The sequence below is a fragment of the Anoplopoma fimbria genome, chromosome 11, assembly GCF_027596085.1.
Source record: "Anoplopoma fimbria isolate UVic2021 breed Golden Eagle Sablefish chromosome 11, Afim_UVic_2022, whole genome shotgun sequence".
Classification (NCBI taxonomy): domain Eukaryota; kingdom Metazoa; phylum Chordata; class Actinopteri; order Perciformes; family Anoplopomatidae; genus Anoplopoma; species Anoplopoma fimbria.
The window spans coordinates 6716988-6744784 of NC_072459.1; the positions used below are offsets into that span (position 1 = coordinate 6716988).

Sequence of the window (27797 nt, forward strand, 5' to 3'; positions counted from 1 at the left end):
CCATATTTGTTTGGTTTAAGAAACTGCAAGAACTTAGGAAAGTAGTTCAAATCTACTTCATTGTGCAGCAGGTGGACTATTTTTTTATTTAAGCTGGATAGAGGATTATTTTAAGGAGACTGAGTGTCTTAAACACAACAGTAAGTTTTGCCAAACAACCTGCAGGCTTCAGATTTGATTTATTCATTGAGAAAAACAGTATTTACTATAAAAAATGAGTCAAATAAAACCATGCAAAAGCCAGGTAGCCAAGGTAACAAATAAGAGTTTATATCAGTGCAAGTCTTTGTGTGCATGTTGTAGTTTTATAGCGTTAAATGTCCGATCCTCCTCTCTGTTAAACCTGAGTGACCAGAGTTTCGTTGAGGTAGAAGTTCATCCCTCTGCGACCGCCAGCTTCCTGTCCGGCACAAAGCCCTGCCAGGAGAGAACCGTTGATCGGCGGGCAGATATCCCTGCTGTCCGGCCCGTGCAGGGGTGCATAATCTCCCATGTGTTCATGCCCCTCGTCCACTCCTTCCTCATATTCCCCGTCTTCATCCTCCTCTCCGTCCCAGAGCGACGTGGCCACGTGTGTGTACTCGGTCGTCTCCTCGCACTCCATCTCGCGGTGGTAGAAGTAGCTGAAGTTGGACACGATGACGGGCACCGGCAGCGAGATGGTGAGCACGCCGGCAATGGCGCACATGGAGCCCACCAGCTTCCCCCCGACCGTCTCCGGGAACATGTCCCCGTAGCCGACCGTCGTCATGGTCACCACGGCCCACCAGAACGCTTCGGGGATGCTGGTGAACGCTGTTTTGGGACTGTCCACCTCTGCAAAGTAGGCGGCGCTAGAGAAGAGTATGACTCCGATGAAGAGGAAGAAGATGAGCAGGGCGAGCTCTCTGAGGCTGGCCTTCAGCGTCTGGCCCAGAATCTGGAGGCCCTTGGAGTGACGAGAGAGCTTGAAGATCCTGAAGACCCTCACCAGCCTGATGACCCTGATGAGCGCCAGAGACACGGAGGGCTGGGCGCCTTTGTCCTTGGCCAGCTCGGTGCCCAGGGTGACGAAATAGGGAATGATGGCGAAGAAGTCGATGGTGTTCATGACGTCTTTGAAGAAGTGCACCTTGCTCGGAGCGCAGGTCAAGCGCACGATGAGCTCAAAGGAGAACCAGATGATGCAGATAGTCTCTACGATGAAGAAGGGGTCCTGGAAGGGGGTGAAACCGGGCGGGATGGAGATGGTCTCGTTCGCGATGGTGGGGTGAGGCACGATGGTGAATTGCTGTAAAACAAAAAATAACAGAAAAGTGGTTACAGATTAAACAAATAAACCACGTATATATTCTATCATGTGGTGTTTATCAAACATGAGCTGAGAAATATGAGAATAAAAGGGGAAAGGTAAGGTCTATAATAAATATCTCCATGGAGACAATGTTTACAGGAGAGGAAACAAGGGCAGAGGATAAGTGAGAAGAAGCAATTATTCTTAAAGTTTGTCCTCAGCACATTCGGAGCATGACACCTGTCATCGTGGTCTGATGGAGGCTGTGAGATCTGTGATACGGTGCTAACTTTCCCCTCCTCTCCATTTTCACTCCACCGGCTTTATTTTTCCCTCTTGGACTTTTATATCAATCAGTTTCTCTATATTTAAACACACACACAAAAAAACATTAAGTTCATGTGACGCTAGGTTGCGTTACATGCCCGGACTCTTCGCTGCTTATTTTTTTCTGGGAAGTAGGTGCGGGTTTGAAATGGCTGGGCATTAGTGTCTTTTAACAAGTTAGATAGAGTTACTGTGAGCGTTCGGTGGTCGGCAGCACATATTGTCCCCAACACTATGTGTATAAATATGTTTTTATATGTTTCTCTCTGTTCCAGCTCATGTCGTCATGTTGCTTTACACCAACCAAACTGTTTGCAACATTTAATAAGTTAATTATAGGACTGAAACAGTCTTTATAACAGCCTTGCGTTATAAAGGGAGCAGTTCTCACATTCACTCATTGCAATCAAGCCATCAATAATTTAGTTTTTATTTGTAGACGTTTTGAGATCTCCACCTCTGAGTTTTCTGCAACCTCTTAAAACTGTAGACAGTCCAGAGCTGCTGGAAAAAAACTGGAGACGCCAGTGTCGGTCTGCTTGTTGGTCCAGACTGAAATATCTCAAAAAATATTGGATGGACTCCAATTATATTTTGAAACAAACATTCATGGTTCTCAGAGGATGAACCCTAATAATGCTTGCACTCATCTGACTTTTTGCATTTTTTTGTGTGAAATATTCTCTCAAAAATGTCCATCCGTAGTTTGTGCTTAATGCTAACTAGCAAAAGATAGCATGTTAACCCACTTTACAAACAAACATTACCATGTTAGCACAAGTAAGCATTAAGCTCACAGCCCATAGAAATAGCATAGTAATCAAACAAAACATTCCTATTTAAATAAACGTAGCAGGAAAGTCAGAGTGGCGGCCATTTTTATGTGTACCGTTCTTTGGTGACAGTTGTAGCAGGCTAACTTCCTAATAAAATAACTACATTTATGGCAAGTTGCGGCTCACTGCGGTGAGGTTTTGCAGTAACAATTTAAATGAGCAGTGGAGTTAAAACGCAACAAAGTGTAGAGAGCCATTTAAAGGTTCTCGATTTGAGATTGGGAGCTTTTGTCGGCATGTCGGCAGCTGGTAGCTAAAGGTGCTAACTGTGCTAACGGTGCCAACAGCGATAACAGTGCAAACTTCCAGGAAATTGCAGGCAGGAACCTGACTCATTTTCATTCACCTACATTTTACAAGGCCGATGGCAAAATTGTCAAAAAAATTGGGCAAATAAATATTTGTGATTTAGGTTGAGACCATAATCCTTCAGCTATTTAAAATACATCTAACTTGTCATACAGCACCAACAACAGTCATGCGTCCAAATCTGACGAAGCAAATGTGGTTGGTTTGATTTTCACCACCACCTGGTGAGTGTGTGATCGAGTGGGGAAGGCTGTGCATGCAGGGTTTTGTTTTGTTTGTGTAGCGTCCAAAAGCTGTTCTGATCACATGATATATATCCTTATATGTATGGGAGCAGTGGAGCAGTGTTAATGGTAATGGTGAACGTAAATCAAGTGTCAGCAGTTGTCACTTCTCCTGCCCGAACCTCCAGAATCCGCCTCGTCTCCAGGCTACAGGAGTGTAAACGAGGCTCATTTCATTTCACGGGGGTCATCAGAAAAGTGGATCTGACAGCGAGTCTCTTTTCCATGCTGTTTTCAGTTTGTAGCCTATGAGTCACAGCGTTTATTAATACAGACATTCGTTTATGTGTTGATGTGCTCTCAGGGTTGTCCTTCCACTATATTTAGCCATAAGCTCTCTAAGGGGTAACGTGAGACAAGGTCACCTCCTTTCCTTCATTTCACACTTGTCTTTTTACCACTAACTCATACCACTCTCTCTCTCTCTCTCTCTCTTCTCGCTACTTTTGATGTTTCCACTCCACCCTGAATTGGTTCTGGCAGTCATCCCCGAGTGGCCGACAAGACATATCATCTCCACAAAGTAAACCTCCAACCCAACCTGCTCTGTCTGCACTCGTCTTTCCTCACTCTTGTTTTAAGAGCGGTTTAACTGCCCTCCTCATCTCCTTCGCCTCAATCGCAGTGGATCAGATTTAACGACAAGTCCAAAAATGATCTCAGGAAAAATCCTCGCCTCCCCCTTCTCTGTCTGCAGCTTTCCCTTCCCCTGGATGCTTAACTTTGATGTTTCTAGTTACCCTTCACTTTACTCTCCCTGTGCTGCAAGAGCTGGTTCATGTTTGGCAAGGTGACACCTGTCAGCACATGTTGTCCCTCTATGTTCAGCTCATCGCTCCTTTGCAGCGTTAACCTCTGATCTCTTTGCACCCTGTCAGCTACCTCCATACATGACCTCCATCTGCAGTTTTGTGAATCTCCTCTGTTTTAACTCGCATGTGTCAGCACCGTGTAGCCCGTCCTCACCTCCCTCTGTTCCTTCTCGTGCCTGAACTCTGGCAGAGTCTCCAGGCAGAAGATGAGAATGGAGATCACGATGACCATGACGCTGATGATGGCGATGATCCGAGCTCCGCTGGACGACTCTGGATACTCAAACAGCATCCAGAGTCGACGTTGCAAGTCATTGGCGGGTAAGGGCCTCTCCTCCTCCTTGGGGAAGCCCTCGTCCGCCTTGTAGCGGTCGATGGTCTCCTCCCCGAGCTCGTAGAAGCGCAGCTCCTCCAGAAACATGTCCAGGGGGACGTTGGCGGGCCGACGCAGCCTCCCGCCAGACTGGTAGAAGTACAGGATGGCGTCGAAGCAGACGCGGCTCCTGTCCAGGAACAGCTCATTCCGCACGGGGTCAAAGTAGCGGAGGCGACGGCGGGGGTCACCCAGCAGGGAGTCTGGGAACTGGGCGAGGGTGCGGATCTGGGTCTCGTAGCGCATCCCTGACACGTTGATGGCCAGACGTTCAGCCAGAGCCCAGCCGCTCCTCCATGGACAGCGACGCTTCTCCTTCTTAGCCTCTCCGCCGGGCTCCTTCTCACTGGTTTCCTTCTCCAGCTTGTTGTTCTTGTCTTTGGTCCACTTTCCTTCATCGCCGACCTCCTCGGCCTGCTGGTTTTCTTTTGTCTGCCCTCCTCCTCCTCCTGTGCCTCCTCCTTTGTCTTGATGATCCATCACTTAGTCTTTCTTACTTGTGTCTTACTTTTCTTGTCTCTTCACTCTGGGGCAAACAAATCAAGGTTAATCTGGCAACGCAGACACAACAGAACAGGGAAACAACAGTAGATACAATCAAAATCTCACCACAGTTTTCTCTGTGAATTCAGCTGCACAATCTTCTGAACAACAGAAAATAAAATGTATTTAGATCACATTACAATCCATTTTATTTGCTTGAATTGCTTGATGGAAAGAGTGACTTTAATTTAAAATCAATTATAAACACTGACCATACCATAAAAAAAGCAGAATTTAAATGAAAACTTCCCCATTTTTTACATTAATTAGAAGATTTATTTACTTCTCCCACTATATTCTCTACTGGGAATAACATCATGCAGACTCTCCGTGCAAAAAGCTCCACACATGCAGTTTCATGCTCATCACCAGTTAATCACCACGTCCATCCAGTTCTCCCAGTAGAAATCTCCTCTCACCCCGTCTGCCTGCCAGAGCTGTTGATTTAAAAACTAATCGCACGTCCAGAGACTGACCATGACTCTCCTGCTGCACCTCCACCTCGAGGGTGCCTTTAGGGCTGACCCTTCCCCTCTTCTGTGTATCAGTTCTCTCATGGTGAAGTCCAGACTGGAGGAAGGAAGGGGAGGTGGCAGAGGGAGCAGTGTGGCTCCCTCAGAGGTTTTGCTGCGGCGTTAATCTGCAGCGAGGGTGAAGTTCAGATAGTTACGCTTGTTTGTAGATCACTCACGGTCCTCACTTGAGCTCTCTCTCACGCTCACTGCGCCCCAGGGGAATGCTGTCGGGCCGAAATTTAATCTTCGACCCTCTCCTCTTCCAAAAGAACCGCTACCTCTCCTCCCCCCTTTTCTCTCTGCCCCCAACAACCCTTACTGTCCGAAAATGTCAACCTCTTAACCCCTGACTCTCCTTAAACATACTGTACATATTTGCACGCATGTTGTGCAAATGAACTTGCACTCTCACATGGCAGAGGCCAAACAATTATGTTAAAAAAAGGAAAAAGTTAATGATTTACATTGCCAATGAGGCCACAAATACGGGAATTTTTCTCTAACTCCTTTCATCATGTTTTTTAAATTGCCTACTCGACTGTGGCTCGAGCAGAATTGTCCACAAATTAAAAACATGGCAAATGAAACTTGACCCACGAGTCCAGCCGACATTTTGAATTAAATATAAATCTGGATGTCTGTGGTTATTTTCGGCACATCATGAAGTCTACACCCAAGCATCTCTGTGTGGCGCAGGCCTAAGGGCCCAAAGTGTAAGGGGCCTCTCTAAATTTAAACGTACCAACAAGGAAGAGACCCACAGAGAGAGGTGCAAAACAAATACAAAGAGAGACACAAACAGACAACAAAAGTGACTCAAAACGTCTATGAAAAGGGGCAAAAAAACCTACAAAAAGACACCAAACAACTGCGAAACAATTACAAAAAGATACTAAACAACCTCAAAGAGAAACAAAACCACGGTGAGAGGTGAGACTACTATAAAGACACACAAAACAACAACAACAATATGCTAAATAACCAGACTAACTAATATTAACTACAATTACTAAAAATTACCAAAATTACCAAAATTAGACCAAAATTATTACAAAACGACACAAAACAACTTCTGAGAGAAACTAAATGACTCCAAAGAGATACAAAACCACAGAGAGAAGTGTAATGACTATAAAGAGACACAACATCAACACCAAAAAGAGTCTTGTTGCTTGTAGGAGTTTGTGTAGGGCCTTTTGCATGTCTGTGTCCAGGGGCAAATTGTCTCACAACCATCAATACCGTCCATGGTGGCACTGTTTCTGTGCAGTAAAACTACAATTCCCATCGCAGGAAGCACTTTGCAAATGTTGTCTTCAAATAAATTCCAGTTTCTTTCTTCAGAAATCAAAAATCCAACTGTTAACCTAAGTAAACAATAGTCAATACCAGGTTTGGGATCTTAGGTTTGGCTTAATCAGCAATGAATTTTTAACACATTCTTTCTTTTATTTTACTTTGTTTTTTGGGGCTATTCACCAAATCTAGCATGCTTGCATAGCTGTAGTCTTGTTATTGTTTCAGTGCAGACAAAGTTGAAACAGTTTGTAAAATGTACTATTATCATTATTGTTTCAGTTTCATTTATGGTTTTCTTTTTGGGTTGTTGTAATGATGTTTGAGTGAACTCTGTGGTTTCCAATACTACCAACAGCACCTAAAGGCAGCAAAGCAAACCCCGTGATTTGGTTGATCTTTGAACTTATGAAGACACAAACTGCAGGAATGATTTGATGCACTGAAGAGGAAGAGACACGCGTACATGTGTATACCTCTGTTATAATAAGCATTGCAGAAAAGACTTCCTGGTGTCGTGCTGTGTAACAGGAAGCGCAGCTTGTTTATCAGAAACAGCAGAAATGTCGCTCCGATACCCGGACAAAGCTGTCATCGTGACCGGAGGATCCAAAGGGATTGGAAGAGGGATTGTCAAAGTGTTTGGTAATGATTGTTATTCATAATGTGGATTCGTGTGTGTGATCAGCGCAACAAGTGGCAACCTGAACATTTTGCTTTCTTTTTCTTTTCAGTGGAGAATGGAGCCAAAGTTGTGTTTTGTGCAAGAGGAGGTCAGTAAACTTGCCATTGACCTTAATCTGGATCAAAGCCAGTATGAAGTGCACCTATTACAATAAGTGGTGGAAGAAGAAGATCTTTATGTTAAAGTAGAACATATCAAAGTCTGAAAATACTCCATTAAGTAGCCTAAAAGTCCTGCATTCAAAATGCTACAAAGTAGTACAAAAGTATTGAAAGTAAAAGTATTTATTATGCAGAAACACTGTTTCGTTCACGAGTTTAATTATTACTAATACATGCGAATAACATTGTATTATTGGATATTACTGCTTAATGTTATAATTTGTCAATGTAGCAAATGTAATAGGAACTTTATATACTAATGGTTAAATACTAAAGTACTGTCTGCATCTTATTTTATAAGCTAGATTTTTTTTACATGTACATTTTTAGCTTGAAAGTAATTAGTAATTGTAGGTGTATAGAAGTGGAAGTATACAGTTAAAGTGCAAGTACTTCAAAGTTGTACTGAAGCACAGAAGTTGTACTGAAAGACATTTAAAGCTATAAAAGGTATATTTCTTTGACAATAATCATGTTTCACAGGTGCAGCAGGTGAAGCTCTGGAGGCGGAGTTAAACAAAGCAGGGCCGGGCTCATGCAAATTTGTCACATGTGACATTTCCAAAGAGGACGACATAAAGGTGATGTGTAACTTTATTGTTATTGTTCTGGTTAGGCTGCATTGTCATTAACATGATCACATGACCCGCGGCTAAAAGTGTTTCCTGTTTATCAGCTGACTTCACCTCAAGGCCAAAACATCCAGACGTTCATATCAAAATCTTACATTTTAAGTTTTAATCACACCAAAGTGTCAACGTTTTGTATTTTTTGATCCTCAACTGTCCTGCTTAAACTAGACTGAGTACATCTTCATTCCCAACAGCTTGCAAAACTTCCTCAACCAGTTCTGTGTTTGCTTGAGCTCCGGTTTGCTCTGTTGGGTGAAGCTTTCTGTGTTTTGTTAGTAGCTGGTTTCTTGTTCAAATGCATCTTGTGTGACCGTCTCTCCACAGAGATTGATCGCAGTCACGGTGGAGCATTATGGACACATTGACTGCCTCGTAAACAACGCTGGGTGGCGTGAGTCTCAACCTTTCTTCTCTCCTCCAGCAGACGTGATGATGACGTTGAGCGGATGCTTTCATGCTTAATTTCTCTCTTTTTGTGTTTGTTTGTCTGCAGACCCACCTCATAAACCCACTGATGACACCACAGCAGAGGAGTTCAGGGATCTGCTGAATCTGAACCTCGTCAACTACTTCTTGGCTTCTAAAGTAATGTCTCCAACTTGTTTAAAACTTCTTCAAATTACTTTGAATTTAATTAAATAATTTAAAGAAAATAAATCATTATAACGTTCTGCCATATTACCTGACTTCTTAGGAAGCAAAGAAGGGCTGTAAGGATTTAACTCTTAAAAGCAACTGAATACATTATTATATTTTTTTATTATTACGGTAACAACACAAGTGAGGACAGTAAACAAAGGAGAAACTGTATTTTTCATATTTTACTCGGACAAGTATTTATGTGATCTGAAGAAAACTATTAGATTATTTTTTTGTTTTATTTATTTATTTTAGGGTTTACAAATTTACATTATTGAAAAAAATGTTGCTCGGATTTAATTGGTCCTATTTAGATCTAAAACTGCAAGTCAAGTCAAAACAACAGCTGATTAATTTGGATTTTTAAAAATCCAAATAAAACATTTAAAAAAGTAATTCAAACCTCATACATTCAGATGAATGAGATCTTCAGTCAAATATTTCAGCGGTTTGAATTAAATACCAACATGAAGTTTCAGTTTCTTAGATGATTAAAATTATTGACCTTCCCTTACACACCTATACAGACAAATTTGTACTAAGGATCTTTGAACTGATATAGGAGGTCTCACTCTCTCCTCAGTATGCGTTGCCGTACCTACGACAGCGTCAGGGAAACATCATCAATGTGTCCAGTCTGGTGGCAACCATCGGTCAAAAAGATGCTGCACCGTATGTGGCCACCAAGGTGAGTTCATCCTCCAGCAACAAGTGTCACTGTTCCTTTAATCTCAGTTGAAAACAGAGAGATTATGTCATGTGCTCTTTTCTCCACAAGGGGGCGATAATCTCCATGACAAAGGCGATGGCTGTGGATGAGAGTCGTTACAATGTGAGAGTGAACTGGTGAGACAAACTACAGTGTGTTTCAGATGGACTGTTATCGGATGTTACATATGTAGACATGGTGTGGAGGTGTAAAGAGAAATGAGGCTACAATGGATGGATTGTGCTTCTTGTCCCCTGACCAATAGACCTTTTCATTGTTATTCCGTTGCTAGGGCCACAGCTTCGGCCCCTGTTTACTTCCTGTCAGCAACTGCATTTACAAACATGGCAACAGGAAATACAAATTTGCCCATTTAGAATGTTTATGATGTCAAATTTTCAAAGTGTGATAGAGCGCTGCAGGGATGTTGCATTTTTGTAGGCAAACCACTAATTTACTAACTAGTTTACCACAAAAAAAACTCTGTGGTAAACTAACTGTTATAATATTTTAAACGTTTTGTTTTGTCCGGAGGATCCAAGATAATCTTCACACACAAACTCCACTTTTATGATTTATTTAAGCGTTAATGCAACCTGCAGAAGTAGAACGCTAACGTGGTTGATTTAGTCAGTTAGTGGTTCCCAACCTGAGGATCGGGCCCTTTCGAAGGGGTCATCATATAGATCTGAAAGGTCATGAGGTGATTAATGGGAGAAGGAAGAAGAAAAAAAGTTCTGATACTGAAATGTATTTTCATGATCTGGAATATTTTCTCCTCTTTGCTATTTGTGAAATATTCAACACTTTTACCTCTTTGGGCCTCAGGCAGTTATTTAAATGAAACTATGTGAGAAGTTTACAGGGGAAATGTGACAAAGGGTCCAAACTAAACAAGGAGTCAAAAAACATAAAGTTTGGGAAGAACTGGTTTAACTGTAACAATAAATTTTATTTTATAAGATTATGACGTGTGTAAACAAAAATCTCAATCTGAAGAGTAAATATTTCAATCAAATTAAGGCAGTGTAGTAAAAGGCACAATATTTCTCTTTAAAATAGCATTAAATTAAAACATTTGCGAGAACTACAAGTACCTCCAATTTGTAATACGGCACTGGAATAAATGTATTTACTTACTTTCCAAAATTGTCACATAAAGTTATGTATAACATCTTTTTTTCCCTTCTTTTTGAGGATATAGATAAATATAAATAGATAATAAGTATTGTAAAAACTTATTACTTTTCTTTCAACTGACTTATTAGCCATTTAAGAATCAAAATGTTAATATCATCCTATATTTCATACATATAAGATTCTTATAAGTCTTATAAGAGCAGTCTCTGCAACAATCCCTCTGTTCTTTGTGGGACTCACTTGACTAAATGATATAAAGTATCTGAAAACACTTAACTGACTACAAATCCCAGTTGCCTCTCCGGTCTAATGAAACTGTCTGCTATGTGTTGCAGCATCTCTCCAGGTAACGTGCTGACGCCTCTGTGGGAGGAATTAGCAGGACAGACACCAGATGCTGCAGCAGCCATTAAAACAGGAGAAACCCATCAGGCAAGTTCTCACAGTGGAACCAATGGTTCCTTCTCCGAGCTAGAAAGGTGTAGAAGTGATCTATATGAGGTCGTGGGAGGTTTGGGATTAAATAAACAAGACAGGTGATTTGTTTTGCCACTTTAGTGAAGACTTTAATCTTAAAAAGTGTAAGAAAAATCTGGAAACTTTTGTTGAACTTAAATCCTATCGTAAGGTCCATTAGGAATTGTTTTTAGCAGCATTTCACAGAGTAGTTCTCAGGAAAGAAAATGCAGGACAATTATATTATAGAGATGTTACCCTTTGATAGCTGCAGATAAACTTTTGGTTTCTGCTGAGCAGATGCAGCAGCTTAAAAACCAGCTCCGCTTCATTGTTGATGAAGCAGCATACATTTCCTGCTACATTGTTGTGTTAATGATCCAAACTGCCACACACTGCAGTCGCTCTATTGGGTTGTAAATGTTAAGTCCCTCAATCACAGATCCAAATAGAAGGAGTCTCTGCAACAGGTTTTGTTTGCCATGCAAATTATAGCTCGTTTAATTCCAGGCATTGAAGGTGTTTAAAGCTCACAGAGTGAAACAATAAAGAGGAGACACCAGACTGTGATCCTAGAAGAAGATTAGAAGCAGAAGGATGTGAAATACCTGGCTGGACAGTCAGATAAAAGTGACATTTTGACTTTACTTTGGCAAAAGGTTTTTAATAAGGCTGAAGAACTTTGAAAAAACATCTTGCTGCGTTTATTTTGACTGATAGGCTCAGATCATTTTAACATCCTTATTGTCATTTTCATTGAATTTCTTTTTTTTTTAAACAATTATGGTATGATTTTTGTTGGGATGTGTGCCAAACAGAATTATGTTTGCAGAATATAATTTGTAGGCCAGAAAACCTCTGCAGCTCCACAACATTTTTATTTAAATTGATATCTTGACACTCATTTAGCCTTTAACAAATATTGTGCTTTTATTTTCAATATTTCATCCAAATATTGCAATTTCTATAACATTTAAATAAATTTTGCAGCTGCTGTTTTTATGTTAGATTTTGATATCTGATATCATCACAATGAATGTTATTGTGTTATACATTTAAATATGTCTTGGCACTTGGTTTACCATTTTCTAGCAATTGATTAAAGAGGAAAAGAAGGAGGATGTACTATTTTATACACTTTACTTCCTCTCCTAGTGAATCCTGTTATTCAGGTAATGATAATGGCGTTTGTGTGTAGTTTTTTTCCCCGTTGCGGGTTGAATGAGCTAAAATCTGTAAATCTGCAGTTTTTGCATAAAAAATCTTTTTAGGAACTTTTCGATTCTTTTGATTTTGAAAAGAGTCAATAGGCTGCTTTTCTACAGATATATAACACAGAGCTGCTGCAGGAGCAGAAAACACATGGAAGTTACATGATATTTGACAGTGAACAGGGAGGAGAACTGACACGTTGTCTTCTCACACAGCTGCTGGGTCGTATGGGGACCGAGGCCGAGTCTGGACTGGCCGCCTTGTATCTGGCTGCTGATGCTACTTTCTGCACCGGGATCGACCTGCTGCTCAGCGGCGGAGCTGAACTCAACTACGGCGTCAAGAGTCAGATCCCCTCCTGATCCCCCCTCTCCTCACTGAATAAACACCGGACAGATCCCTTAGATCATCAAGTAACAGTGTCCTCACTCTCTCTAGAATAGATTCTAAATCAGCTTATGGCGCCTTCAGTCATTATGGGAAAACTCTCTGAGATTCTCCACCACATGAACTATGGTCTGCTACAACAGCTTCTTCTTATAAATGTTTATTTTGCAAGCTTTAACTCAGGTTTAATGTGCTTAATTAATGGGTAAACCTTTTCATTTGATTCCATTTTTTATATTAATTATAAAACATTTTTCTCATTCCCTTTTTTGATGTAAAACCTTCTTATCTTGTCTTCTTATATGTTTTGTCAAGTTTAAACTTTGCCTGTTTTTTCATTTGAATTTGTCTGCCTTTTATTTTGAAGCTCATTGACTCCATATGCCTGTTGAATGAAATGTGCAATATAAATATATTTGACTTGACTGGACTTGTCCTGGTCTCAACGGTGTCTTTGTGGTTGTTGAACAGTTTGTTTAGCAAATTAAATAGTTACATACAGATTATACATACATTTACGTTCAAAAGTTTGTAATCTGCTGCTACAAAAGCTTGATTTTGATGTCTGAGAGCACTTTATCTCTGAATGGTCTATCATGCTTTAAGGTTAATAAATAGATATTATTTAGTTTTGCACATGGAGAAACAAAAAGCTGAACAATGGTTAAAACAAACTGACAACTGAAATAAACATATACCTCTGAGCAGCAGTTATATAAGAATAGAAGAAATCACCATTTGTTAGTAAAAGAACGCTTAAAATCAAAATGTGTGCAGATTTAAGCTGTTTCAGTGTCAAGTGATTCACAATAATGCAGCCTGTAACAAGCTGGAACATTAAAAGTCAGGTTGTTGCTTTAGCAAAGCTCTTCTTCAAAATGTATTTATTTTTCTTTTGGGGACAAAACTATTTGAAATGTTAATGATGAATGTAGTGTTTGATTCAACTGTTTTTATCTCAGTTAAAATAGTTATTGAACAGAGGAGGAAAAACATCAATATAACAGCTAATTTTTGAAGGTTTTGAATACTAAATGGTTATAAATACACACGGTTTTCCTTCAATGAATATCTTTATTAGGTTGAGAAAATAGTCTGGCTGAGATATGTTGTTTTAAAGTGTTGGCATCTTGACCAACTGTGAAACCAGACCTGCACCTCTCCCCCTCCGACCGACCAATCAGCATCAACCTGCGTGACCTCAAATAAACCCGTTTTTTTTTTTTGAGCCAGCTGCTGTCAGCCAATCAGATGTTACGCTTTTATCACGCCCCCAATGACGTCATATATGAAACCGGTCATTAAAAATAAATAGTTGTATTACTTAATAGATTCTTTTGGGCTGTTTCTTTTTTTTATTTATTTAACTAACGTCCTTGTGAACACCTAGGGGGGGGGTTAAATTATTTACCCAGAACAAACAAACAGGGGAAAAAAAAGTGATAAAAAGTTTAAAATATACTGAACTAACTGTTAGTTAAATAAAGTGTTTAAATGATTAATATACCCTGGAGGAGTTTACGTGTGGGAGGTTTCTGAACAGCCCACAACGTCTCGTATTTCAAAGCGGAACTCAAGTTGACTTTGAGCTGAGTGTCTGTTTCCACACGGACACATTATCTCGTATTTTGTCATTGTTACGTAGCGGAGATGGCAGCCCTCCGAACGGTGAGTTCAATGACCGACTGCTGTGCTGTTTATTACCTGTTTGCATTGACTGTCTGGGTGAATGGTTGACTTCAATCAGAGATAAGGGCAACGATAATGATTTGGACAAACAGATCCGTTTTTTGGGGGACTGGCGTGTCTGTCCCTGCAAAACAAAGCAGCAGGGAGAGGTCATCAAACCAGACTCCATGCGAAAAACGTGGAAATTAAAATTGTTGTGTTTATCAGCAAAGAATAACGCCTTGTGCAAGACAACTCAATGCTTTATGTGAAGCTTTATGGTCCAATGATGAATTCGGCTGCAAGAAAGTTAGCAAATTGGACTTTAATTTATGATTAAAAAACAAAGAAGTTACCAAAAATGTGCATATTTCAGCACCTTTGGGGGTTTTGGTGGATGGATCATTGAATTGCCAGAAATGTATACTGAGTTTGGCTGAAGGCTGGACGTTGCACAATTTGCCAAGTGTACCTAGTTAAAAAAGTTAAAAATAGTTAAAATAGTTGGGGGTTTTTTTCTCTGTCTGTAAATATAATATTTCAGTTATTGTTGTTTTTTCTACTGTTTTTTTTATTGCTTATTTATAATACTTGTTTTATTTTATTTTTATTTTTCATTTTTTATTTTTAGCTTGTCTTCTTCTACTATGTCTCTTGTGTGCACTTTACTCTACGCTGTTGTAAGCCTGCAAATTTCCCCGCTGCGGGACTAATAAAGGATTATCTTATCTTATCTTATCTACTGTGCATGACACATCTTTAAAGGAGTCACTTGCATGCATGCAATCCAACATTTGCTATTTCTATGTTTGTGGGTCCAAATTACAACAACAAATGTCATGCATTAGATCATTACTTCACAGTAATGTATCAGTAGCTACTATAACTCATGATAGCAATAGAGACAGAACTTGCATCATCCATTGGACGAAGTGCAACTACTGGCAAAGGGTTCATCCTGCGGGGTCGCTGTGCAGCTTTTTGTGGCAGGAATTTATAAAGCATCAATTATGCTGATGACAACTCAGCCATACTCACACGTAAAGATCAGAATTGACTTTATTATTATCATATTCATTCTGACTGTATTACCTTCCATGGCAGGAACTATAGACATCATAAAATCAGGCAGAATACCACAGACTCGAAACCCAGTAAAACAAGATCTTGCATGAACTTGCTTGAACAGCTGTGGTGGATTTTGTGCTTAACTTTTCAGACAGCATTATTATTGGTGGATTGGAGAAACTACTCTCTCACCTTGTATTCCAAATTTTGCAGAGTAGCCTGCACATGTGCCTGATTCTAATTACAGCACAGCACTTCAAACCCACACGTCACCAGCTGCAAGCTGTGAACTGCAGGCAGAATGATTGGTGCTGAGTCACACACACAATGTCAAACATGGTGTCCCTTTGTATTCCCCAAGGCCGGATGGGTTGTTGTAACCTTGCAAGACGATATATATCTAATACACTATAGTAAAAAGTTGTATGGCAAAACCTTTAAACTGATTATTACTATTATATATATATACACATGTAATAAAGGGTTTTGTCGTGTTTTGATTTGCAGGCACTCCATGGACGACTGGTTCAGGCTCTCCCCTTGTCCTTTGGCTCCCTGCGGTTCGCCAGTTCTTTTAAGGTAATGAGGAAAACGTTAACATTCGCTCTCACCAGGTGAGTGTCATCTGCATACAGCTTGATTTACACTCTGGCTCACCTTGTCCATGTCAGAGCACAATTTGTTACGGCTCGTTACAAGAAGTAGGAAGTGACTTTTCCTTAAAAGAGGGATTTGTCTCTTTTCAACTTGCCAAGAATTTAAAGTTTCTCTTCCCTTTCTGTCTTTTCCTCACTGCCTGCCTTTTGTATTCATTTAATTCAGTTTAATTGAATTAATTGCGTCTAATTGACCAGATAAGTCAGCCTCTCAACTGACTCTGTATAACGCTCAACTAATTGTCCCTTTTGTAAAGCATGCTCTGTCAATAACGTAAATTTAAAAAAAAAAAAAAAAAAAAAAACAATCACTGTTTTTCGTCGCCTGCTCTGCTCTTGTCCCGTCTACTTCTTTTTCTCTCCGCCCGCTTCCTGGCTCGCTTGTCCGTCTCCACCTCAGGCCTCGGACCTCGTCATCGAACGCAACGCAGCATGCAAGCCGAAGCCCGACCCCTCCACCTTGGTGTTCGGCAAACAGTTCTCCGACCACATGTTGACCATCAACTGGTCGGCAAAGGGCGGCTGGGATGCGCCTCAGATCAAACCTTTCCAGAACCTGTCCCTGCACCCGGCCAGCTCTGCCCTGCACTACTCCATAGAGGTGAGAAGAGGGCTCTGTGTTATTTATGATTTATTGATGTTTTTAAATCAAAACAAAACTGCTGATGGCTGATATTTCATTCATATGTATTATTTATGTTATCTACTTTACCTTCTCTTTATAACTATACACTTCTAAAGGTGTAAAGGTCTCTGAAGAAGCAGTTTGACAACCAAGAAATTACTTTTGTGTTTTTTTAATTTTGGAAATGAAAGATTGGTTTGTAACTCACCAAACTTGTACTTTATAACAATCATTCAGTTGCAGGGAAACATGGGGTCAATTTTACCTTAAAAACAAATGAATTAAATGACAAAAAAATGTGAAATGAATTAATATAATAGGCAAAGACACATTCTTTGCAGGTTTACCACACTGTTTGCTGTTGTTGAGGAGGAACCGTCATGATATCAGTTGAAGATTAACAGTCTGATGCATTAAAACCAGATTTAAAGTGATCTGTGTTTCTGTCTGTCTTCTCTTCAGCTGTTTGAAGGCATGAAGGCGTTCCGTGGAGTGGACAACCACATCCGCATGTTCAGACCCATGCACAACATGGAGAGGATGCATCGGAGTGCCGGCAGAAGCAGCCTTCCTGTGAGTTTGTACCTCGTCCAAAGAAACCCTCAGAGAAGATTCATTCTAGTGACAAGCCCGGGAATCAAATATTTGCAAGCACACATTTCATTGAACACATTTAACACTAGAACCACCACATTAGATAAACCCTTAGAACTGCCGGAGAGGTAATTTATAGCTTCTGCCACAACAGCGTCTAAACTCTTCTAGGTAAAAATTACAAGTTGTTGTTTTCTTTTTGACCCACGCGCCCCATATCTCAGTAAGTGATTAATAACCGCATTTATGGACAGTCATGAACTGAGAGATGTGGAGTTTTGTTTTAACAGATTTACGTGCATTTGAAAATGCCAGGGTGTAAAACATTACCCGCATGTCATTTCTAGCTCTTTAATCTGTTACTCAAACCTGAATCTAGTTTGCATTTCCTCTCTGGTACCTGAAGTAACACGTTTCCACAAAACAAGGGTGTAAATATAGACAGAACAGGTTGGGAAAATGAACTAAAGAACTGGGAAAGCAACATTGGTAAAAATCCTCCTGCTTTACTCCTCGCTATGTTAATTTACAGCTGCTGTGATGAACTTCTCAGAGTTGTACAATCCTGTGCAGGGCTCAACACTAACTTTTAAAAGTCATAATCAGGCATCACTTTTTTTTGTTGCCGAAACTAAAAATATGGTTGCGATTTTTAGTCATCTTATATTTTAAGTAATTAAGATACTACGTCGGCTTAAAAATGAAAATGTGTCATGTGTGTAAATGCTTATCGTTTTCCGTCCAGCTCAAAGATGCAGGGATACTTCACAAATGTCTTTGTTATTTTTTGTTCAGGTTCATCTGGTTCTTAAAATTCATTTGCACATGTGAACGCACGAGTAAACACACCAACAGCAATATGTAGATATCACTAATGCAACAAATATTCAAATGTTAACTGACGAGCCCTGTTGTGAGATCTGTAAAACATGACTGCTGCAACATGCCCAATTGTTCTGAATGTGCTTTAAGCGCTTCAGATTCTTTGCAGACAGACACCCTGAAACTGGTAACCCACTATGTTGGCTAACTGCCTGACAGCATGCCCAGTTTAGGCTTAATACCAAGAACAAAACCAGCCTGATGCAAGAGTTAATACCTCATTAGGCGTTCAGGACACAATGGAAACTAACATGATCAACCTCTGCCACGTAATCTGAAGCCATTCTTTTCTTTGTGCTACAAGGAAGAGAACATATTTATATATTTCACAATTAATGAATGAAGATGTATTGTGAACACAGGTAATGAAAAGCTACTGAACTCTGCACCTTTTCCTATGAGTAACAGCCAACTATTTTGGTTTCAGTAAACCTTATTGGAGTGTGCTTTTGACAGACATTACCTGATTATGGAGCTTTTTTCCTCTCTGTTTTCAAGAGCATGTTCCTTAAATGTAAGAGCATGACTTATTGATTTCAGATTTTGTAGTGCTTTCCCCTAAAAACTGTCCATGTCCTCATACTCAAATAGCCACTTCTTGCGCGTGGATTTGCTCTGTTTCAGATTAAACTGATTAACCTGGTCCACTAAGGGTTTATTATGTACTTATTTTGCTTTCTTTTCACCATGTGGATAACATGATAGTATACAAGCACCCTTACGTTTTCTTATGCTATGATAACCACACCAGGTATTATTACTGGACACATATTTTATTTACGTACACTGACAAAGATGCTGTGAATCGACCACGTCAGCAAGCTCGTTGACAACTGCACACAGAGAGCGAGCCATTAACTTCTTTAATTCTAATTCTAGTTAAAACTGAGGTGTTAGAAAGAAACAAATTATTAGTTTTCTGTGGGTCGTACACCAGCTTTGGTTCCTTCTCCGCCAGAGAGGTGTTACTCCAAGTCCGAGGTCTCTGCCTTTGCCTGCTGCCCGGCTCCCAGTTGTTTTTTTATTGTATCAGATCAAAGACTTTGTTATGCATGTATATTACAGATATGTTTCAGATTTAGAGGGAGAGTGTTTGTTTAATATGGGCACAACACTCCAGCATCAACTAACATAGATTAAAGAACACTACATTTTGGGAAAAACACGATATAATTCTATTATCACTATTCAGTGAAGAAGAATGATTATTTGACGGTTTATGTCCTTGTCTTGTTTTCTATGCAGCTGTTTGATAAAGCTGAACTGCTCAAGTGCATCAAGAAGCTGGTGGAGGTCGACCAGGAGTGGGTCCCCTTCTCCCAGGACGCCAGCCTCTACATCAGACCCACCTTCATAGGAATTGAGGTGAGCTTAAGCCGAGAAACTGATACATTTATAATGTAGTTTAAGACCAGGTTATATGTGCAGGGTCCCATCTCAGCTGAAGAGATTTAATGAGCTGGTGATCTGCATACTGTCCTTACTGACTTCCTGCTCCTGATAACCCCTTTTCTTCTCCTCTTCCTCCTCACCCATCCTCATCCCTCCTCCAGCCGTCGCTTGGCGTGTCTCCTGCAACACAAGCTATGATCTTTGTCATCGTCGGACCAGTGGGGCCTTACTTCGCCACGGGGTCGTTCAACCCCGTTTCCCTGCTGGCAGACCCTTCATTTGTCAGGGCTTGGAAAGGAGGCGTCGGGGCCTATAAGATGGGAGGGTGAGTTTGGTTTCTTGTAGGGCTGGTCAAAAAGATCATCAAGTCTATGATCATAGACTTAAACTAAGGTTCTTCTTCACCTGAATTCAGTCCATTACAGGGAAAATTGGTAATATATAAAAAAATCTATATTTTACCCTGGACTGCAGCTTCAGTAAAGTTTTTCACAAACTGCTGCTGCAGGTGGTTGGCTGTTAGTTTAGGAGGCGCTTAATTTCTTATGCAGATGAGTTTTCTGTCAGTGGAGCACACATTTTAAACAATATAACAGACATTTATCTTCAATTATTTGTGAGAAGCGGAAATTGTGATCGCGATTCATGTGCGGCCCTAGTATCTTGGTAAATTGCCCCTTATTTATATATTATGGTTATTAAAACCACTCCACCCATAGAGCTGGCAAATCACATTGTAAACACAATGGCATTGTCATGCTAAACTTGTCTTAGATCTTTCTGTGAGGTTTGCTTGTTCAAGTGTTCCAAGTCAGATTCACCTCTTTGTTTTCAGCCTGAATGTCACAGAACGCGTTGGGTTGAGTTCTGACTATGAGCTATGACTAGTCTAAATGTTCGTTGGCCTGTATTTTACAAAAAATAACTATAAGAAATTAGATCAGAAAAGTGCAAAAAACATTAAGAAAACCTTATGAACCTCACAGACAGCAGCACATGGATTTAAAGACATCTCTTTGTTGTGTTTTCATCAGACAGTTCCGTAGAAGAGTGTGTCACTAAAAGAAAGAGGGAACAAAGTACTTCATAAATAGATAAAGATGAATAAAGTTCATAATAAATAAATACATAATCAAATACAATTAATAATACAAGTAACTGGGGAAAAAACGCTTTCAAAATGTTTCTAAAACAGTTTCAAACAACTCATGAGTCGCAAAACTGCATTTTTAAATTCGAGAAGAATATGAAAACACACAAAACATTTGTGTTTTGCACAATTAAAGCATCAAAATAAACACCATGGTTCTATTCTAAATAAGTATATGTGCTTTATAACACTGGCATGGCTGGGTGAAGTCTCTCAAGTGCTAAACACCACAGCTGTGTTTTTATTCAACAGGGAATCTAGACAAAGTACAACTATTTTTGCTCATGAAGTGTCAAGAAGCCTGCCACAGAACCGGCTGGTGTTTTGGTCAAATCTGTGCCAAGAAAAGAGACATGGTGAAACAATAGACCTTCTTTTGTCAGAGCAGGAAAAGTACAGGCTTTTAATGTCATCAGATACACGGAACAACATAGATCAAAAATAAAAGGAGAGAGGTTAGACAAGTGCAAAAAAATACCTTATGAACTTCACTGACTGCCACACTACAACTATTTCACAGCGGGAGACGTTTTTTCTGAGGGTGAAGGTTGTTAAAGGGCGAGTCAGTGCTCCAGTAATCTCCACTCATTCCACACAGCCTCTAATCACAGGCCTGCTTCCACATGAGTCTGCTCAGCTGCAGTGGGATTACATAACACCACTGAACAGCAGTAGCTTGACTCACTAAACCAATAAAATCTGCTCCCACTTCAACTATCAAGTCGGATTTAGCGGCAGCCGTCATGTGACCGAAGGGTCGACGCTCTGTCTTTCATTATGTTGTCATGTTTGTTTATTGTGCGTTTGTGTGTGTGAAAAGCTGTATGAATCTGAAGTCCTTTTGAAAAAAAAATCTTATGAACAACATTCTGAAATTTCCAGCTGTTGTCAGCCAACAAGCTCTGATAGACCCAGTAAGAAACTACCAACAAAGATTGTGACTGATGAGGAGGATTTCTATATCTGTACGTTTTTTTATATATATATATTATTTTTGTTTTGTTTTATATAAACTAAAGAGAAAAGTAAATCTTGTACATTGTTTAATCCACTCGTATCCTCTAGGTCAGATCAAAGAGGTCGAGTTACTAACATTTCTTCCCAGCAAAGCTTCGAGCCTCATCGTAAAGTGCCCTCCTATAACATTCCCCTAGTACCCAGCCACTAGTTTGAACATTGGCTTAAAAATAAAAAAGGTCATAGTATACTTTGCCAAAAAAAAGTCATAGTATGACATGTACATTTCATCAAAAGGGTCATAGTATAGCATAAAATTAAAAAGTAATAGTATAGTATGGCATGAAAATGTCTTTAAAAAAGTCATTAAAAATAGTGACTATAATATGACATGAAAAAGTCATGAAAAAAGTAATAAAAAGGTCATAGTATAGTATGACATGAAAATGTCATAATAAATATCATAGTATAGTTTATTCATGATTAGTTTAGCTGAAATGAAAGATATCCACATCTAAGTATGACTCAGCACTTAATCTCAACGGTGACTTTCATTGTTCATTGTTCATTGTTCAGTGAAGTCTTTCTCGTCACAGGGATATAATGTTTCCCGACATGTTGGCAGTGCGACATGTTTCTCAGAATGTTCTTAAACATTGGTGAGAAGATGATGAACTGGGCGGTTCTGTTTTTATTTGTCCAAGGAAGTTCAGTGCGGTCAAGATTATCGTTTTTCTTACCTCTTCAAATAATAATCATAAGCTGAAATGTTTCCACGGCGTCCTCTGTTGTGACATCAATCACCACGATGCTTCCTTCTCAGCTCAAACACCTCTGTCTCCATTTATTGTTTAGACACTAAAACATCTCAGTTGAACAGCTTCAGAAGGACATATCTCAACCGTCCTAAGATACTTTGAAACTTTCACTGTGTGAGAACATTTCTGCTGCTCGGTGTTTCACAGCCTTTGAGATTCTGGAATTGCATACATTACACAGAGAAAATTGTATAAATGTCTAATAATCAAAATAAACACCAAAATGACTTTGAGAAGTTGACATGTATTCGTCCTTTGTCCCTCCCTATTCGTTTCTCTCTTGACTCTCCTGTCTCTGCCTGTCTGTGGTTTCTTTGATCTCTCTCCAGTAACTACGGTCCTACGATAGCAGTGCAGAACGAGGCCGTGAAGCGAGGCTGTCAGCAGGTCCTGTGGCTGTATGGAGAGCAGGAGGAGATCACCGAGGTCGGCACCATGAACCTCTTCATCTACTGGACTAATGAGAAAGGAGGTCAGAATCTTTTTTTGCGTCTAGAGCGTCTCTGAAATGTTGTTCCTCAGGTTTTCTGTTCAAATACAGATTCAAAGATTCAAATACATTATCATTTTAACAAAGATGAAACTGTTTGTGTGCCTTCAGAGAGAGAGTTGTTCACTCCTCCTCTGGACGGCATCATTCTCCCAGGAGTCACCAGACAGTCTCTCCTGGACTTGGCCAGAACCTGGGTAAGACCGCCAGAGAGGAGACCAAACACAGACCATCACACAGACCTCAACAGAAGCCTGGTTTTAACTCACATTTCCCCCTATATTTCTCATACTGTGCTACTTAAAGTTTTTCTAACATGAAGGAGCTTTTAGAACAACAAATCATAAGCCAGTGAGCTCTTTGGAGTCGGTCTGAGCTGCACCTCATGTCTCCAAATCCTGATAGATCACATCAAAACTATGCAGATGACCAGATGGTACTTAAGGCAAAAAAAGAAAACCAAGTTTGTGTTTTTCTTTAATAAACTGTACAATCAGTTCCCTCCACTTAGAAGACCCACAAAGTGTTGAAAGATAAATTTGAGAGCTCACAAAATAACCAATTTACAAAAGAAGGAAAGAAAAAAAACCAATTTGTCATTTGTATCGTCTGAATTTTTGTCAGAACTCGTGGATAAGTTGATTTTTTTTTATTTATTTTTTTACATCAAAGATAGATGAAATGCACACAGCTCAAAGTGATGCAAACAGATGGTTCTTTATTTTAAAGTGCCACAAGCCAAAGAGGTCTGAAACCTCTGCAGTGGGTCATTAAACTTGATGTTCATTGCTTCCTGTGCGTCTCTGTTAGGGTGAGTTTAAGGTGACGGAGCGCACGATGGGCATGAAGGAGCTGCTGGGGGCTCTGGATGCTGGGAGGATCCTGGAGGTGTTCGGAGCCGGGACGGCCTGCGTCGTGTGTCCCGTCGGCAGCCTCCTCTACGGGGAAAAGGTAGGAGTCCACCCTCTGTTGTGTCCTTATCATGTCCTCTTTGTAGATTTGATATTTTTCTGTATCACCTGTTGCAAAAATCCCATTCTATTCTGCGGATTTGCTTATTCTAACCTGTCACCCGTTTACTGTAAATCTGCGTTTACAAGGTTACAAGGTTTTTATTTGTCATTGAACAACAGAGTTGCACAGCAAAATTCAGATTTTAGTACCATTTTGCTACATGGGAAATAAACAAAAAAAGATTTACTTTACTGGAGAGAGCAACTGTAATCTGATTATTTAAGTGTGTAAAAGCTCTGATTGTAAATATCTCAGAGTAACAGTATGGGCAAAAGGCCTAAAATGTCTCTTTTCCATTCAGACTTATCAGATTCCCACGATGCAGAACGGTCCGGATCTGGCAAAGAGGTTCTACAAAGAGCTTACTGATATTCAGGTAAGTGCACTTCAGACAGAAATGTAACCGCTTCTTGCAGCTGCTGCAGGAAAACTTGCAGGTTTTGCGCCTCCAGGTGGCAGCAAAAGGGAACTGTTAGAAAAAGATCCAGAATATCTGTCTTTAAGTTCTTTTAAGTTCTTCAACTTCTTCAATATTTGTTACACTTTTAATAATAAAGCAAAACAAAAGCCATGTGACAGGATGATGCTGTTGAGGTTATGTGTTGAATTTAAGTGACTGAATCAGGCTTAATGCACCACCCACATTAAATGAATGGAGAATTGAAGCTGGATTTGGTCTGAATGCAGCCTAACTCGTAATTTAACTTGATATAACTTCTTAAAAGTGCAGCTTTAACTTTGAAATTCACAAAAGCAACAAATAAAACATGTCTTACGTGTTAATTTTTTGCCTTTTTCGTTCTTGTTCCCCTTTTGCTTCACACAGTACGGACGCACAGCAAGCGACTGGGCACCACTGGTCGTTTAAAGGCTATAATGCACATGCCAGTTGTATCAACAGTTAGTCTAATGATTCCAGTTTGGATGACCAGCAGCCCCCCCCCAGCCCCCACCCACTCTGAATCCACTAATGCACTCCTGCTTACCCACCAACCGAGGAGACGGATGCCTCTCCGCCGACTTCTACGCGTTTCTTTTCTGCGTGGACTCTCGTAGGAATACGGTTGGTGGTTTGAATGTAACCGCTTGCTTTGGGAAGCAATAATAACAACAATATGCAATGTTTTGACCTGACACAATCTTTAACCCTGAGGTATGTAGGACAAAGTAGGAAAAACCTTTGTTGATGGAAGGGGGAAAAATCATAAAGCAAATGCAGCCAGATGATTAAACATAAAAATGTGATGTGGCTAATGGTGATATATTGATATAGTGATATATATCACACACAAGCACATTCAAATCACTGATCTTATTGGGTCAATTTGCAAAAAGAATACACTCCATTCAAGTGTTTGTCCTCGTATTCACTTGGATTAACTCCTTGTGAGGACAGTGCTTATATTTAATAGCACAAACATTTAATGTTTAACAACATTGCATTCTCACATCAACAAAAGGCACAAACTGACATACTTTGAGTCATAGGAAATATTTTAAAAATGTAAGTAGCTACATATCTTATGCTTAGAACGGTTAACCTCTTCGCAGGACGCAATCTGTTCGTGCTGTTTCTCATCAACAAATTAATTTAAAAAATGTATTTCACAACAGGAAAAACTTACATTAACATTAACCTGAACTACTTGCAACAACCTGTGGTGTTTTCTCTGAAACCTTTAACTGTTACGTATGAGTAGTACTTGCAAATGCAACATAGGATAATACTTTGTTACTGTCGTGTACATAATGATCTGAGAGAGTATTGCTGTTAGTTTTCATGGGGCCACGTCACTTTGACACCAGAGTTTGCACTGACCTTGTTTAATGTCAGGTTTGTATCTGAGCGTGACTCACAGGAGCTGTTTTTATGTTTGTTGGATTTGTTTGTAAGAAGACGACTGCACAAAACTAAAGATTGAGATTAGGAAGGTCTAATGATCAGACGACACGCTGTAGAAGAGAAGGACTGTTACACGCTGGCAGTTACTCCTGCACTGTATTGTGTGTAATCATTATGAAAACAATGTAACAAATAGTATTTGTGTTATTTTAGAGGTTTTTAAATGTTATAGTCTTCCAAATTATTTGACTGTCTCACCAGTGTTTTACTGTTTTCTAGGTTTCTTGTCCTTCCCTCTCTGGCTTTCCTTACTTTAAATGTATTTTTATTTTTACACACATACTGTACACCTGTCCCTCTCTTCTGTCCAAGTGCCTGACCTCGGTCCGTTAGCCTGTTGTTCTCTGGATCTTCAGCTGCTGTTTTATTTTTTCTTCCAGTGTGCACTAGGCGATGTAGCAGGATTATTTGTCAGTGTAGTTGTTTTTATTGTGTGGTTACTTTTACTCAGTTGTAATGTTTTTACAATAAACCTGATCTGAGTTAATTCTCTTATTGTAATTTAATGGTTTCCTTATTTGGGCAGTTTATAGATCTCAAGTCATTTATGGTATAATTTACCATTGAGGTGTTATCAAAAAATCATAGCATAGCTTGTTATATAAAAGCAAATAATTAACAAGATAACAAATATAAGTTATTGTAGAGTATGGAATGAAAATGGCTTTGATAAGTGATTACATAGTATGCCATAAAAAGTTAGTATAATGTTAGAAACTTGTAATAACCCTAACCCTTGTAATAATAAGCAATACAAATTTTAAAAAGTTACGGTAACGTTTTTCTTAAAAAATGTCACAGAATCATTGTATGTAATAACAAAGTCTTGGTATAGTATGAAAAAGATGTAAAAAAAATGCCAAATAATGTCTTCCAAAAAGTATTGTTATAGTATGACATCAAAACAGTCATGTATAGTATGTTATAAAAATAGTCATAGTATAGTAAGACATTAAAATGTCATCCAAAAAATATTGTATAATATGCCTAAGAAAATGTCATAAAAAAGTCATAGATTATGACATAAAAATTTAATCAAAAAAGTCACAGTATAGTATGTCATGAAAATGACATTGAAAAAGTCATAGTATAGTATGACAAAAAAATGTGGTTAAAAATAGTAATAGTATAGTATGACTTGAATATGTATTCAGACAAGTCATAGTATAGTATGCCAAAAAATGATTTAAAAAAGTCATAGTATAGTATGTCTTAACAATGTCATCAAAAAGTCATAGTTTAGTATCCTAGGTTTTTTTTTAAACCCTACAATAGAATGTCATAAAAACATCAAAAAAGTCATAGTATAGTATGTCGTAAAAAAAATGATAGTACAGTATGTCATCAAAAGTCATCATAAGACAAAATATAGTTTGGCATTAGTGTAATATGTCTGAGCCAGGTGGGCCGTCTGAACAATGGCCTAAAGTTATGTGAGTCCACCCTTCTAGTGATGCTGGGTCCTTCTAGTGATCGTGTGTCCGTATCAACAGATGAAATAAAACTTGATTACTTTCAATAATTAACCAGGATGTGAGGCCGATCAAAACGGTGGGTTTAAACTTGTGAATGCTGTTATTTTAAAAATTATCATAATGAAGCTTTAACTTTTACATAAAAAAAGCAACAAATAAAACATTTCTGCCTGTTCATTTTTGTTCCTCTTTTGCTCCCTTTGCTTCACCCAGTACGGATGCACACAAAGGGCACCACTGGTCGTTAAACAGCCATACTGTTTTTAACAATTTCACTTTTCATAACTAAAGTTTTTATAGTAAAGCCCTCTGAGACAATTTTTTTATTTGTAATTTTGGGCAATAAGAATAAATGGAACTATTTGCGAAATGCACACAAAATGCATTTACCTCTTTGAATTTTCAGTCGAACTTATTCAATTAAATAAAAACTGTTAAGACTTTGTTACCAATATAATAATAATAATAAGAGGAATAGTTTGCAATTTTGGGAAATGCATTTAATAATTTTACTTG

The 27797-nt window shown here is 39.3% G+C and overlaps 3 protein-coding genes across 3 annotated transcripts; 2 read left to right on the top strand and 1 right to left on the bottom strand.

The window, feature by feature from the left end:
- Nucleotides 1-236: 236 nt before the first annotated feature.
- LOC129097866 (potassium voltage-gated channel subfamily A member 7-like) lies at nucleotides 237-4723 on the bottom strand. Its single transcript, XM_054606758.1, has 2 exons — nucleotides 3996-4723; nucleotides 237-1270 (listed from the first exon to the last, which is right to left on the bottom strand). The coding sequence occupies exons 1-2, from the start codon at nucleotides 4692-4694 to the stop codon at nucleotides 338-340; spliced, it is 1632 nt and encodes a 543-aa protein (XP_054462733.1). The 5' UTR covers nucleotides 4695-4723; the 3' UTR covers nucleotides 237-337.
- Nucleotides 4724-6922: 2199 nt separating this feature from the next.
- Nucleotides 6923-13013, top strand: hsd17b14 (hydroxysteroid (17-beta) dehydrogenase 14). Its single transcript, XM_054607410.1, has 9 exons — nucleotides 6923-7213; nucleotides 7303-7341; nucleotides 7898-7995; nucleotides 8371-8437; nucleotides 8540-8631; nucleotides 9269-9373; nucleotides 9464-9531; nucleotides 10870-10966; nucleotides 12418-13013. The coding sequence occupies exons 1-9, from the start codon at nucleotides 7132-7134 to the stop codon at nucleotides 12562-12564; spliced, it is 795 nt and encodes a 264-aa protein (XP_054463385.1). The 5' UTR covers nucleotides 6923-7131; the 3' UTR covers nucleotides 12565-13013.
- A 1006-nt stretch (nucleotides 13014-14019) lies between these two features.
- bcat2 (branched chain amino-acid transaminase 2, mitochondrial) lies at nucleotides 14020-26289 on the top strand. Its single transcript, XM_054607023.1, has 11 exons — nucleotides 14020-14257; nucleotides 15833-15904; nucleotides 16382-16582; nucleotides 17069-17179; nucleotides 19328-19447; nucleotides 19636-19799; nucleotides 22729-22871; nucleotides 23001-23086; nucleotides 23700-23840; nucleotides 24205-24279; nucleotides 24730-26289. Exons 1-11 carry the CDS (start codon nucleotides 14240-14242, stop codon nucleotides 24769-24771), a joined length of 1173 nt encoding a protein of 390 aa, XP_054462998.1. The 5' UTR covers nucleotides 14020-14239; the 3' UTR covers nucleotides 24772-26289.
- Nucleotides 26290-27797: the final 1508 nt, after the last annotated feature.